We start from the raw sequence: 13649 nt of genomic DNA, 5'->3' as shown, positions 1-13649 counted from the left end.
TTTCGAAAATGTGAATGTAATCTCTTATTTTGGAGCTTTTAGTTAGCTTACCCCCCCCCCCCCCCCCCCGGTTTTGAAGTAAATTCACCTCTTTAACCGTAATGGATGGGGTAATTTTCTAGTACAGTTGAGGGACCCTAAAATAATCTGATTAAATTTGAAATAATCAGGTGTCCAATACGGTTAAAATTACAAAATATGTATAGATATATTTCCCTAAATAAAATAAAAATTAAACCAAAAAAACTTAATGAGAAAATAAAATTCCGAAAAAAAAGAAAGTAGACAAAGCAAGCAAAAGGAGACAATGGCTAGGGTTCTGCTACGGTGCACTGGCGGCGATCTCATCTTCCTACATTAACAACCCTAGATTTCTCTCAGCAGTTGTTTAGCTCATTTGCTGTTCATTAAGCTCTTGTGGCTTCGGTATCTCGTTACTAATCTTCAGATCTAGTTAGCCAACTCCTTTTAGATTCAGATCTGTGTTGGTTTTGTGAGGAGGCGTCCAAATTTGAGAGATAGCAGCCATGAATAGACCAAGAAAGAAGAAGGAGCCGACTCTCATGGATGAACTAAGAGAACGAAATCTGCTAAGCGAAGGTGAAGTGGTAGAAATCCCAGATCTACAGAATAATGATTTGATAGAGGAAAATTCGATGAGCGTCATAGTTCGCTGTTTGAATCCTGTGGTTCATAAGGTTGGTGGATTAGTTAAAGCGTTGCCTGCTATCTGGGGTTTGGATAACAGAGTAAGGGGGAGAGGAGTGGGTGATAATCGGGTCCAGTTTATCTTTGAAACGGAAGGTGATCTCTATCATGTCTTATACAGAGGCCCGTGGTTCGTAAATGGTTGGATAGTCTCGCTTGATCAATGGAAACCTAATCCAGGACCAGATTTTCTTAACAAAATCTTATTTTGGGTTCGTATAAGGAACATCCCCATTCATCTCTTAAAGAAGCAGGCAGTGGAGAGTATCATTGAGCCTCGGGGCAAGGTTGAAGCGGTTGAGCTTCATGCAAAAAACTCAAACTCTCTGGAGTATGTGAGAGCTAGAGCTTGGTATAAGGCAGATGAACCGCTTGAGTTTGTAAAGAATGCAAGGTTCTCAACAGGAGAAGTGGTTAAAGTGGAGATTGAATATGAAAAACTTCTTAAGGTTTGCTTCCTGTGTATGAGGCTCACCCATGATCAGTCAAACTGCCCTATGCTATTGACTCAGAAATCAGCTCAAAGGAAGGGAAACAGAAAAGCTCAATCTAATGATTCTCGGAGTCTTAAGGGCAAAGGGAAAGAGGTCCATACAGTGGATAACGAGGATGTACACTCTGACCCTCCTATTAAGAAAGTGAAGGATAGACTGCAAAGGCCTGGTGGAAGGGAGCAAAGGAAACAACCTCGGGCTATTCAGGAGTGGCGCCCAAAAGGAATAACAATTCATCAGGATAGGGCTGAGGAAGGTAGTGCAAAGGGAGAAGGTGCGAAGAGCTCTGGTGAATCTATCTGTTCTCCTTCAAAGAAAAGGCGCCTGAGCAACAGTGGGGAAAGAAAATCAAAAAAGGCAAAAACTGGTGATTCTCCTTCTGTCTTTGAAAGACTGGGTAACAGTGGTGAACTAGTAAAGACATCAAGTAGGGAAGGGTCATCAGGAGGTAAGAACAAGAGCTCTCCAACTGTCTTTGATAGACTAGGCTCTCAAGCGGCTAGTTCAAGTCCTAAGTCAGGAGCGTCTGCTTCGTTTTCCTCTCACTCTGCTCAAGTAGCAGGTCATTTACTGAATCATTCTGCACAAGTGGCAGCTAAGTCTCCTATTGGAGCAAGTTTGAAAGAAGGGTTGATGTTTAATTTCAACCCTTCGAAGTCAATATGAGAATATTGAGCTGGAACTGTCAGGGGGTGGGGAATACCCCTACAGTTCGACATCTAAGGGAAATACGAGGTCGGTATTTCCCTGAGATAACATTCCTCTGTGAGACCAAAAATAAAAGAGATTACTTGGAGAATGTTCTACATCATTTAGGTTATTTTGATCTACGTACGGTGGAGCCAGTTGGTAAGAGTGGGGGACTGGCTTTGATGTGGAGAGAGTCTGTCTCGGTTAAGGTTTTGCAGGCGGATAATCGAATGATAGATGCTCTTATCAACTGGCAAGGTAAAGAATTTTACTTGACTTGTGTCTACGGTGAACCAGTTCAAAGTGAGAGAGGCAAGTTATGGGAAAGACTTTCTCGTATTGGAGTAAGCAGAAGAGGCCATTGGATGCTAACAGGGGACTTTAATGAACTGGTGGATCCCTCAGAGAAGATTGGTGGACCATTAAGAAAAGATGCGACCTGTGCTGAATTCAGACAAATGCTCTCAGTCTGTGGCATGTGGGACATAAAGCACACTGGTTATCAGTTTTCTTGGTATGGGAACAGAAATGATGAATTTGTCAAATGTAGGCTCGACAGGACAGTAGCTAATCAGCTTTGGATGGAGCTTTTTCCTTCGGCCCAAGCAGAGTATCTCCAGAAGGTGAGTTCTGATCATAGTCCCCTAATAACGAGCCTATTGGGTGAGCAAAGAAAGAAGTGGGCTACCTTTAGGTATGATCAGCGATGGATAGCGAGAGAGGGCTTTAAAGAGCTTATTTCTAACTTCTGGAGAAAGGAGGGTGTGGTTTCCTATGGCTCTATGATGAGTAGGATTGCTGCCTGTCAAAAGGAAATCTCCAGATGGAAGAGGGATAATCAGCCTAGTTCAGCAAGAAGAATCCAAGCACTTCATCATCAAATCGATCTCGCTACTAGGCAGAACCCCTTTAGTAGACATGAGCTCCTTAAGCTTAAGAATGAGTTGAAGATAGAGTATCGCCATGAGGAGACTTATTGGAAGGATAAGAGCCGACTTGGCTTAACAATGGTGATAAAAACACGAAGTTTTTTCACGCTGCAACCAAGAACAAAAGAGCCCAAAACAGGATTCAGAGGCTTGTGGACGATGAGGGTAAGGCGTGGTTTGGGGATAATGATCTGGGTAGATTGGCAGAAAACTACTTTAAACTATTATTTACCTCTGAGGACGTGGGCCATAAGGTTACAGATAAACTGGGTGAAGGTAATAAAGTGTCTCCGATGGAGAATGCTCAACTCTTGAAGGAAGTAACCTTAGAGGAAGTCAAGCATGCGGTCTTTGCTATGAATCCGAGTAAAAATCCTGGACCGGATGGTATGACAGGTCACTTTTATCAGCAGAACTGGGATGTTTTGGGAGAGCACTTGTTGATGATGGTTCAAGGCTTCTTCCACTCAGGCAGTTTGGATAGAGATATGAACAAGACTAATATTTGTCTGATCCCAAAGAAGATAAAGGCAGAGCGACTGACTGACTTTCGACCAATCAGTCTTAGCAATGTAGTGTATAAAATTATTGCTAAGGTGATGGCTAATCGGCTTAAGAAGGTGTTGCATGGAGTAGTGTCTGAAACTCAGGCGGCTTTCATCAAGGGGAGATTGATCACCGACAACATTCTCGTGGCACATGAGCTTCTTCATGCTTTGGATTCACCAAATAAATGCTCTGAGGATTCCTAAGCAATCAAGACCGATATTTCCAAAGCGTTCGATAGAGTAGAATGGTCGTTTCTACAGGATGCATTGAAGTTGCTAAGTTTCTCGGAGAGATGGATAAGGTTAATCATGACCTGTGTGAGAACAGTAAACTACCAGGTGCTAATCAATGGATCCCCATTTGGGGAAATCACTCCCACCAGGGGTTTGAGACAATGAGACCCTTTGTCTCCTTATCTATTTGTTCTGTGTTCAGAGATATTGGTTCGAATGTTGCAAGATGCGGAAAGTAGAGGCAAAATCACAGGACTCAAAGTAGCAAGGAGTGCACCCTCAGTCTCTCACCTCCTGTTCGCGGATGACAGTATATTCTATTGTAAGGAGAATGATGATGAGCTTCAACATTTGATTAGTATCTTGGATGAGTACAGCATTGCATCAGGCCAGCGTATTAATTACCAAAAGTCAAGCATATACTTCGGGAGAAGAATAACTCAGGAGCGTCGAGACCTTATCAAAGCTCTAACTGGCATTGCTGCTGAGGTAGGACAAGGTTTTTACTTGGGATTACCAGAAGCTTTTGGCGGATCTAAGATCACTATTTTACGATACTTAAAGGAGAGACTTCAGCATAAAGTCTCGGGATGGCAAACAAACTTTCTCTCCTTTGGCGGTAAAGAGATCCTCTTAAAATCGATTGCCATGGCACTGTCTACACACACAATGTCGTGCTTTAAGCTACCTAGGACAGTCAGTCAACAACTAGCTTCTGTAATGGCTAATTTTTGGTGGAGGAACAAACAGAATTCAAAAGGCATGCACTGGCGGGCTTGGGAACACCTCAGTAAGCCCAAATCAGAGGGGGGATTGGGATTCAAGGAAATTGAAGCTTATAACATAGCTCTCCTTGGTAAACAACTATGGAGAATGTTGACGAACCCCAATTCGCTCATGGCTAGGGTTCTTAAAAGTCGATACTTCAGCAAATCCAGTCCTTTATCTGCTAAACTTGGCTCCAGACCCTCATTTGCTTGGCGCAGTATCCACGAGGCACAAGAGTTATTGAAGCAAGGAGTTAGAGCTATTATTGGAAATGGAGAGTCTGTGAATCTCTGGCAGGACCCATGGCTTGGCTCTAAACCTGCTCGGAGCTTACATAATGTTTGTATCATTCCTTCCGACCTACACAAGTCAGTTTCAAAATTGATGAAGGTTAAAGATATTATGGAGGATAGCAGGCGGGCCTGGAGACAGGATTTGCTAGACACACTTTTTACTATGGAAGATAGGAACTTGATTGGGAACATAAGGCTTGGTGGACATAACAGATCAGATAGTTATACATGGGATTATGCTAGGATAGGACAATACTCGGTAAAATCTGGATATTGGGTTCTGACTCAGGTCATCAACACTCAGAAGGGTCCTCAAGCAGTTACACAACCTAGCCTAAATCCTCTTATAAGTCAAGTTTGGAGAACAAAGGCGAGTCCTAAGGTCCAACATTTCTTTTGGAGGTGTCTCTCCAATTGTCTCTCTGCGGCAAAAAACTTATCTCATCGTCATCTCTCTAGAGATAATTCATGTGTGAGATGTCCTCATGAAGCAGAATCGACGAACCACCTTTTGTTTCAATGCACCTATGCAAGGCAGGTATGGGCACTATCCCCCATTCCGGCACCCTCTGGAGGCGAGTGGTCTAATTCTCTCTATGCAAATATGTTCTTCGTCCTGAATGTTGCTTCGCTCTACCTACAAAGAGACGACTTCGATAAGGTTGTTCCTTGGATACTTTGGAGGCTCTGGAAGTCTCGTAATGAACTCATCTTCAAAGGAAAGGACTTTAATCCCCAAAATACAGTAGAGAAGGCATTAGAGGATGCTGAGGAATGGGATCAAAGGAAAAGGAATGAGCATGAGAAATTGACTAGTGGGCACCCTGTACCAAAGAGGACTGAGGATGCAAAGTGGAAGCTACCTCCAAGAGAATGGGTCAAATGCAATACTGATGGAGCTTGGAGGGGAGAAGATACATTGAGTGGTACGGGGTGGGTACTTCGTAATGACACAGGAGATGTTCTTTGGATGGGAGCGCAAGCCATTCGATGTGCATATTCGGCGATGGAAGTAGAGCTGGAAGCAATGTGGGGGGCAATACACTCAATGCTTCGTATGAACTATACAAGGGTTATATTTGAATCAGATTCTTTGGGCCTGGTTAATTTGCTAAATAGTGAGGAGATTTGGCCTGCATTTGCTCCTTCGCTCTATGACATAAAAGGTTTGCTCTCTTCCTTCCAAGACTTCAAGATTGTGTATACCCCAAGAGTTTGTAATAGTGTGGCGGATCGAGTAGCAAGGGAATCTCTTTCTTTTGAAAATTATGATCCCAAGTTATACTTGATGACGCCCTTTATAGATTAAGTATTTTGTAATGAAAGATAAACAGAGTGTATTATGATTGGTGAATGAAAGTTGATGTTGAGCCAAAAAAAAAAAAAAAAAAAAAAAATTCAAAAAAAAGAGTTGAAAAGTAAAAGAGAAGAGGTGGTATATATCTCATCATCAAGTATCCCCTCCTCGAGTGTCTCGCCCAGCTTCTTCTTTCACCACATAAAACCATTTCCTTCGTAGCTCGTCTCTGTAGAAGAAACCCTAGATTTCAATCACCAACCCAACAAAAATGTTCAGATCTATGCTCGTCCGATCTTCTGCCTCCGCGAAGCAGGCGGTTAACCGCCGTAGCTTCTCTTCCGGATCCGTCCCGGAGCGAAAAGTCGCCATCCTTGGTGCCGCCGGTGGAATCGGTCAGCCTCTTGCTCTCCTCATGAAGCTTAACCCTCTCGTCTCTTCTCTCTCCCTTTACGATATCGCCAACACCCCTGGAGTTGCCGCCGATGTCGGTCACATCAACACCAGATCTGATGTAAATTCTTCTATCAAACCAATTCATTCCCCTTCAGATTTATATTAGATTCGTTTCACTATAATTTATAAAATCCTTCTTCATTAGATCAAAATGTTGTTCTATGTGCGAATGACTTTGTCTCTTTTGTTTTGGATAGGTTGCTGGATACATGGGAGATGATAACTTGGCCAAAGCTCTTGAAGGAGCTGATCTTGTCATCATCCCAGCTGGTGTACCAAGGAAGCCTGGTATGACCCGTGACGATCTCTTCAACATCAATGCTGGAATTGTCAAGAACCTTTGCACTGCCATCGCCAAGTACTGCCCTCATGTAAGCCTACTCTATTATACTAATGCATCTCAGAGTTTACATTTCTATAGTTGTTGTGTGTTTAGGTCCCAATTGTGTTAGATCGTGAATTTTGCCCTCGCTTCTCCAAGATTGTTGATTTTTAGGTCTACAGTGTCGCCCTTTTGGTTCTGCTACATTTTGGTTTCTATCAAATGACTGACCTTTACGCTTTTGTTGATCCAGGCACTTATTAACATGATCAGCAACCCTGTGAACTCCACTGTTCCGATTGCAGCTGAGATCTTTAAGAAGGCTGGTATGTACGATGAAAAGAAATTGTTTGGTGTTACCACTCTTGACGTTGTCAGGGCCAAGACTTTCTATGCTGGAAAGGCTAATGTTCCTGTTGCAGGTTTGTATTCATAAGTTTTATTTTGTTGTTGTCTTAACGTTTTAGCACTATATAGTCTTATCCAGAAATATTGAATGCCAGGCCTGAGGCTTTAACGTGAATGCTTTTTGTGTTTGCAGAAGTTAATGTTCCGGTGATTGGTGGTCATGCTGGGGTTACAATCCTTCCACTTTTCTCTCAGGTTACCTCTCACTTTCTCTCTACTCAGAATGTGGTTGAATGTTCTTTTTCTTACAACTGTGGTTCAGCTCAGTTCGACTCAAGTTTCTCTGTTTGTAAACATGTAGGCCTCTCCTCAAGCCAACTTGTCAAGTGACGTACTCACCGCCCTCACTAAGCGTACCCAAGATGGAGGTACTGAAGTCGTGGAGGCAAAAGCAGGAAAAGGGTCAGCTACATTGTCAATGGCGTAAGTATTGTGCTGGTCTTTTCATATGTACTCACTTTACTTGGGAAACTTTTCTTGAACCGCTTTTGGTTCTTAACTTCTGGAAATCTGATTATTATCACAGCTATGCTGGAGCACTATTCGCTGATGCATGCTTGAAAGGACTCAATGGTGTTCCAGATGTTGTAGAATGCTCATACGTGCAATCCACAATCACCGAGCTTCCTTTCTTTGCCTCGAAGGTAATCCTCAAAACTTAGCATTAAACACATTGTACACACCCTATGGTCTCATGACTGTGTTGATGAATGTGAGGGTTTGATTGTGATTCAGGTGAGGTTGGGGAAGAACGGTGTGGAGGAGGTTCTTGACTTGGGACCACTCTCAGACTATGAGAAGGAAGGCTTGGAAGCATTGAAGCCAGAACTCAAATCCTCCATCGAAAAGGGAGTCAAGTTTGCCAACCAGTAATTAAACCGAGTTGACTCGGTAATTTTTCCAGTTTTCCAGCTAGAGCCTCCTTCATCGGGTTGTATCAATAAAATCCATGTTTGTGCCTCCATTAGTGAACCATAAGGCTCTTTGGTTCATCACCAAACACAGAGAAAAACTTTAACATGTCAAGTTATGATTTTTTTTTTCTTCCTTTTGGAAACCATGCGACTTCCTTTTTTTCGTGAACAAGAGATCATCAGTGTGGTTTGTTCCTTAATACTGCGTCTGTGTTACCTTACTTTTCATCTTCCTTTCTTCTCTTTTGCTCTTAATTTAAATTTCATGCAAAAGAGAAAGAGATGATTACAGGATGTGTAATCTTCATGTGCATTTTAGTAAAATAAACTCGGATTGAGAGCTTGGTTTAGACTTTAAAAGACTCCTATCTGCATTCTACAAAACAAAAAGATTACGTGCTTTCCATCATCCCATGCATAATCAAAGTAACCAAGGGAATGGTTGGAGCGTTCCAAAATAAGAGAGAATTCTAAATTGTGTAGAATAGGGGAGGGGCAACAGTTCATAAATTTGGAATTGGAGATAAGGCCCATGTCCTTGATTGTCTCCTTTTCATCTCAGTTTCTACAAAATTAGAGAAGCATTCTATGTAGACTTTTCGGCCCATATCCTGAATAACCAAAACTAGTTTGTTTGGTAACACAAGTTTCATCTTCTTTTTTCGTCTGCCCTCTCTTTTCTTCTATTGGTTAATTATTGTGACGTTCATAACAACAACTATATTTCTACAGTTACATAAAAAAAAGGGTGATAATAATATAACATCTTTCGACAAAAAGGTACCAGCAAACTGAACCAAGGCATCGTCCTTTCTCTTTTAAAAATATGTTTTAACATCATAACATGGTACATGCATTTTTATCATCCGTCAACATTCCTCTATGCTTTTTACACTAAAATTGCAAAACGGATTATTGGATTCCATGATCGTCCTTTCTATACCCTTTCTCACGTAAAATAAATAATATGCCTCGATATATGATAATATTAACATATATTCTTTATTCTTTGGTGTACTTATGTGTCAAAGTTATACTATAAGACCCTAAGTCAATCTAATAATTACCGTTAGTGTGTTTTAGTGTATTTTGCCGTTTAAGACCTATGTTAATGTCACGTTTGAGGAAGCACTACTTTACCCAGTTAACTCTCTCACCACAATTAAACAATCAGTTTATGTAAAATTTGGAAAACAAACAAATGAAAAAATGAAATTGACGCGAGCCATTAGGGATTCTTGATAATTAACCGCCAATATTGTTTAGCCAGCATTGCATCATTAAATTGTTTTAATGTACGAAAGTCCAACCCGCCGTCGCACTTGTCCTTACACACCTTATCCAGGCTACCCAGTGCAATCCTCGTGCTTTATCGTTAGTTTTCCACCAAAACCGTGAAATAGCACTCATAAGCTTAGACGTTAACTCATGCGGTAGTTTATAACAAGACATGACATGGGTTGGAAGAGCCAACGCAACCGACTTAATCATAACTTCCTTTCCACCTTTCGATAAATACTTTGCAGCCCAGCCATTCACTCGTTCGTCCAAACGATCGTTGACATAACTAAAAACCTTAGTTCTCGAACCCTGAAGATTCTCAGGAATACCTAAATACGATCCCAAACCCCCTTCTTTGGAAATACCCATTACAGATTTTAGTTAAGTCCTGCTTTCAGGTGAAACTTTTTTCCCAAACATAATGGAGGATTTCTCCAGATTCACCTCTTGACCTGAGGCTTCCCTGTAGTTCCTTATAATTTCCATAACCGTAGTATATTCTGCCGCATCTGCTTTACAGAAAAACAAACTATCATCAGCAAACAATAAATGTGAAACAGTGGGACAGTCCCAGGCTAACTTGATGCCTGTAATTCTACTCTCTCTTTCAGCCTTTTTAATATTGGCAATTAAAACCTCCGTACATATTATGAACAGATAAGGAGATAAAGGATCCCCCTGACGTAAACCCCTCTGAGGCTTAATTAAGCCCCGAGGCTGTCCATTAAAAAGGACTTGATAGGAGACCGAAGACACACACCACATGATACAAGAGATCCATTTCCTATCAAATCCCATCTTGACCATAACCGCTTCTAAGAAATCCCATTCAACGCGGTCATAAGCCTTGCTCATATCCGTCTTCAATGCCAGATAATCAGATTTACACAGAGGATTTGTATTTAAACCATGAAACATCTCCTGAGCAACAAGGATATTATCTGTAATTAGCCGACCAGAAACGAACGCCGATTGGGTTTCCGAAACCAGTGAAGGGAGAAACCACTTAAGCCGAAAGCACATGACCTTTGAGATAATCTTATAACTCACATTACAAAGGCTATTCGGTCTAAATTCCGTCATCCGTTGAGGCCTTTCATTTTTAGGAATTAGACAAATGTTTCTTTCATTTAAACACATATCAAAATGATCCGTACGAAAGAAATCCTTAACCAAAGCGACCAAATCTCCTTTTAGAGTGGACCAGAAGCGTTGAAAAAACAAAGCTGTCATCCCATCGGGACCCGGAGATTTCTCGGGATGCATAGCAAACAAAGCTTTGCGAACCTCTGGTTCCGTGATCTCCCTCGTTAAGGTCCTGTTCATATAATCTGTAATCAATGTAGGCACTTCTTGGAGCATTTCTGAGACTCCCCTCACATTAGACCTTTTGAAAAGATCCGTAAAACATGTTGATGCAATATCCTCCATACCAGAAATCGACTCAGTCCAGACATCATTTGGACCAAATAAACCAGCAATCTTATTTCTTGCTCGTCGCTGTTTCGTGGAAGCATGAAAGAACTTTGTATTTTTATCACCAACCCGTAACCAGAACTTCCTGCTTTTCTGCTGCCAATATAACTCCTCATCCCGGTAGGCCTCCTTCAGCTTCCTTTCGATACTCCGAATTTCGTCCTGCGAAATCGAGTCGTCCATCTTTGCTTCCTGCAAAGCCGCCTTTAAGGATGAAATAATGGTCGACCCATGAGAAACATTGTTCTTTCGCCACAAAGAAATTGAATTACGACAGTTCTTTAACTTGTCCACAAATACCGGTGTCTGGAAATTTTTTGTGCGGTTCCACCCAGCCTCCACCGCTCCAGATAAGCCATCATTACCTAACCAACGCTTATCAAAATGAAACTGTCGATGTCGCCGAAAATCCGTATTAAAACAAGTGGCAAGGATAGGACAATGATCATAGCCAATCATTTCTAAGTAATCGACCTTTGAATGGGGAAAGAGACAATGGCAATCCTCATTAGCTAACGCCTGGTCTAAACGACAACGGACTATCTGATTATTCTGTCTATTACCTCGCCAAGACAGTTGCTCACCATAGCAGGGAAATTCTAACATACCGCAATGTCGGATCATAGAATTAAATGGTACAAAAGAAGATATTGATCTTAACGCCCCGCCTGTTTTCTCATGGTTCCCAGTAAGTTCATTAAAATCCCCTATCATAAACCATGGATCAATTCGAAAAGAACCAATATCAATTAATTTATCCCAAACTTTATGTCTATGTTGAGGGACGGGATCCCCATAAACAAAAGACAGAAAAATCATTTGTTGCCCAGAAAAAGCTTGAACATCAATTAACCAATCACAGTCATATAAAATAGAAAGATTTATTTCATCCTTATAAAAAAGAGCTAAACCGCCCCGAGACCCACAAGGTTCAACCGTAAACAACTTATCATAACCAAACTTATTCTTAAACTTTTTTAAATAAGAAATACATTTTTTTGTTTCTGATAACAATATAATATCTGGATGATGCTTTTTCCACAAATCTCCCAAGTACTCTTCTGTCAGGTCCGCCCCAATGCCCTGACAGTTCCAACTCAAGACCTTCACGTTTGAGCCGGTGGTTTCGGGAGAGCCACCGTCCCTTTCTTAACTTGACGACCACCATCCGTTGGTTTACCACTCAACGTGATATTACCCGGTTTTCCAATTACCTTCTGTTTGCTCCCCATACCTGCAGATTTAGATAATGCCTTAGCTAATAAGCGTTTTCCCGGAGAAGCCAAAGCAGTTATCCTAGACCCAATAACACCCTTCTTAACATGAGAACTAGTAATCATTCGCTTGTGACTTTTTTGTTCTCCTAAAGGAATCGCAGACATAACACTACTAACGACACCCACAACAAGCTCAAGCGGGACAAAAGTAGAAGAAATACCTTGCTGACTAGCCTCTGCCTTACCATGAGAATCGGTCCCATGATCAGATATAGGAGTATCCCTCCTTTCCGACTCAGTCGCAACCAATCCCAAACAACCCCCCTCCGGATCTTCACCTTCCTCAAGCAGATCATCTGTTTCCTCCATGAAATCCGCATCTACCAAAACCTTAGCAGTCCCACCGTGAGACGAACCACCTATAACCACAGCTACTTGAGAATCCATTGACTCAGTAGCCAAATGAATATCATCAGTTGCCTCCTGAATACTTGTGTTTGTTGAACCCTGTTTAACCTTGTACAATGGTTTAGGCCAAACCGGCCCAGTCCCCTTACGGTTGAGACTAGAAGAAGGAACCTGCCCCAAAGACTCACCACCCCTCAAATACGACCCTCTTTGTCCCCCAAAACCACTTGATTCGACCACACTATGTTGTCTCTTCTGTCCCCACACTGAACTTTGAGACCTCTCTTGATGACGGGAACCGTAAGCACCCAGATCAGCAGCAACAGTATCTTGGGACTGAAATTCCAACGCCCATTTCACATACTTTCTTGGTTTCTCCCAACCCCCTTCATTGTGATACCCTCCTTTTTTAGCTGGTGGATGTTGTCTCAAACCACCCCTCTTATCAGATTGATTCTCCATAACCTGATCACCAGCTCCCTTGAGTAACTCCGGACATCCCTTCATCTCGTGTGTTAAACGAAAACAATGCTCACAGAATCCCATTAATTTTTCATACTCAAGAGAAACAATAATTTCATCACCAGTATCAAAAGGCACAACTAGCTTAAAGAGAAGAGGGTTGAAACCGTTAACAGAAACGCAGAATCTCCCTGACTCCTCATATATCTCACAGATTGTACCCACCTTCCTCCCTATGGCTCTTAAAGTGGCAACCTCCCAAAGGTGCATAGGGATACCAGTAACCTTCACCCATAAGTTAATTGCAGAAGGATAGGTTGATGATATGATCGGCTCCCACTTCACCAAGGAGATCATCCACCCATCAAAGTGGTAAGGACCATTCTGTAGCACCGACTGGAGATCCTCATCAGCGTCAAAATTGAACTGGAAGAGGCCCTGTCCCAAGTCAGCCCCCACCAGTTTATCCTCTATCTTCCAGATCTTAGGCAAATTTACCACCAAAGAGTCCATCCTTTGAATAGCCGGGTTCATCAAACGCCCAATAAGAGTCAGCGAAAACTGTTGAATCCTTTGAACCAGGACAGAGTTAGCAATCTTCACTGTTTCAGTGCGAACCAGAGGAGCTTTTCCTTTGTTCAACAGTAATTGAGCCATAGGGAACCACTGGAAAGCAAAAACAAACTGCACAGCTTTGAGAAAGAAACACAAAACCAAACACAACACCACTCTCGAAAACAAGCG

At 41.9% G+C, this 13649-nt stretch overlaps 1 protein-coding gene across 2 annotated transcripts; it reads left to right on the top strand.

Moving 5' to 3' along the window:
* Window positions 1-193: 193 nt before the first annotated feature.
* LOC104742843 (malate dehydrogenase 1, mitochondrial) lies at window positions 194-8261 on the top strand. Of its 2 annotated transcripts, XM_087484106.1 has the most exons (8): window positions 194-281; window positions 6076-6475; window positions 6615-6788; window positions 6993-7161; window positions 7281-7342; window positions 7449-7570; window positions 7674-7791; window positions 7883-8261. In XM_087484106.1, the coding sequence occupies exons 2-8, from the start codon at window positions 6233-6235 to the stop codon at window positions 8018-8020; spliced, it is 1026 nt and encodes a 341-aa protein (XP_087340232.1). In that variant the 5' UTR covers window positions 194-281; window positions 6076-6232; the 3' UTR covers window positions 8021-8261. The 2 variants fall into 2 exon arrangements, with proteins under 2 accessions (XP_087340232.1, XP_010462202.2); XM_010463900.3 differs by lacking the exon at window positions 194-281 and having other exon boundaries at window positions 5993-6475.
* The last annotated feature ends 5388 nt before the right edge of the window (window positions 8262-13649 follow it).

This window comes from Camelina sativa, chromosome 14 (genome assembly GCF_030686135.1).
Source record: "Camelina sativa cultivar CO46 ecotype springtype chromosome 14, ASM3068613v1".
NCBI classification, from domain to species: Eukaryota; Viridiplantae; Streptophyta; class Magnoliopsida; order Brassicales; family Brassicaceae; genus Camelina; species Camelina sativa.
This window is presented reverse-complemented; position numbering and strand designations above follow the sequence as displayed.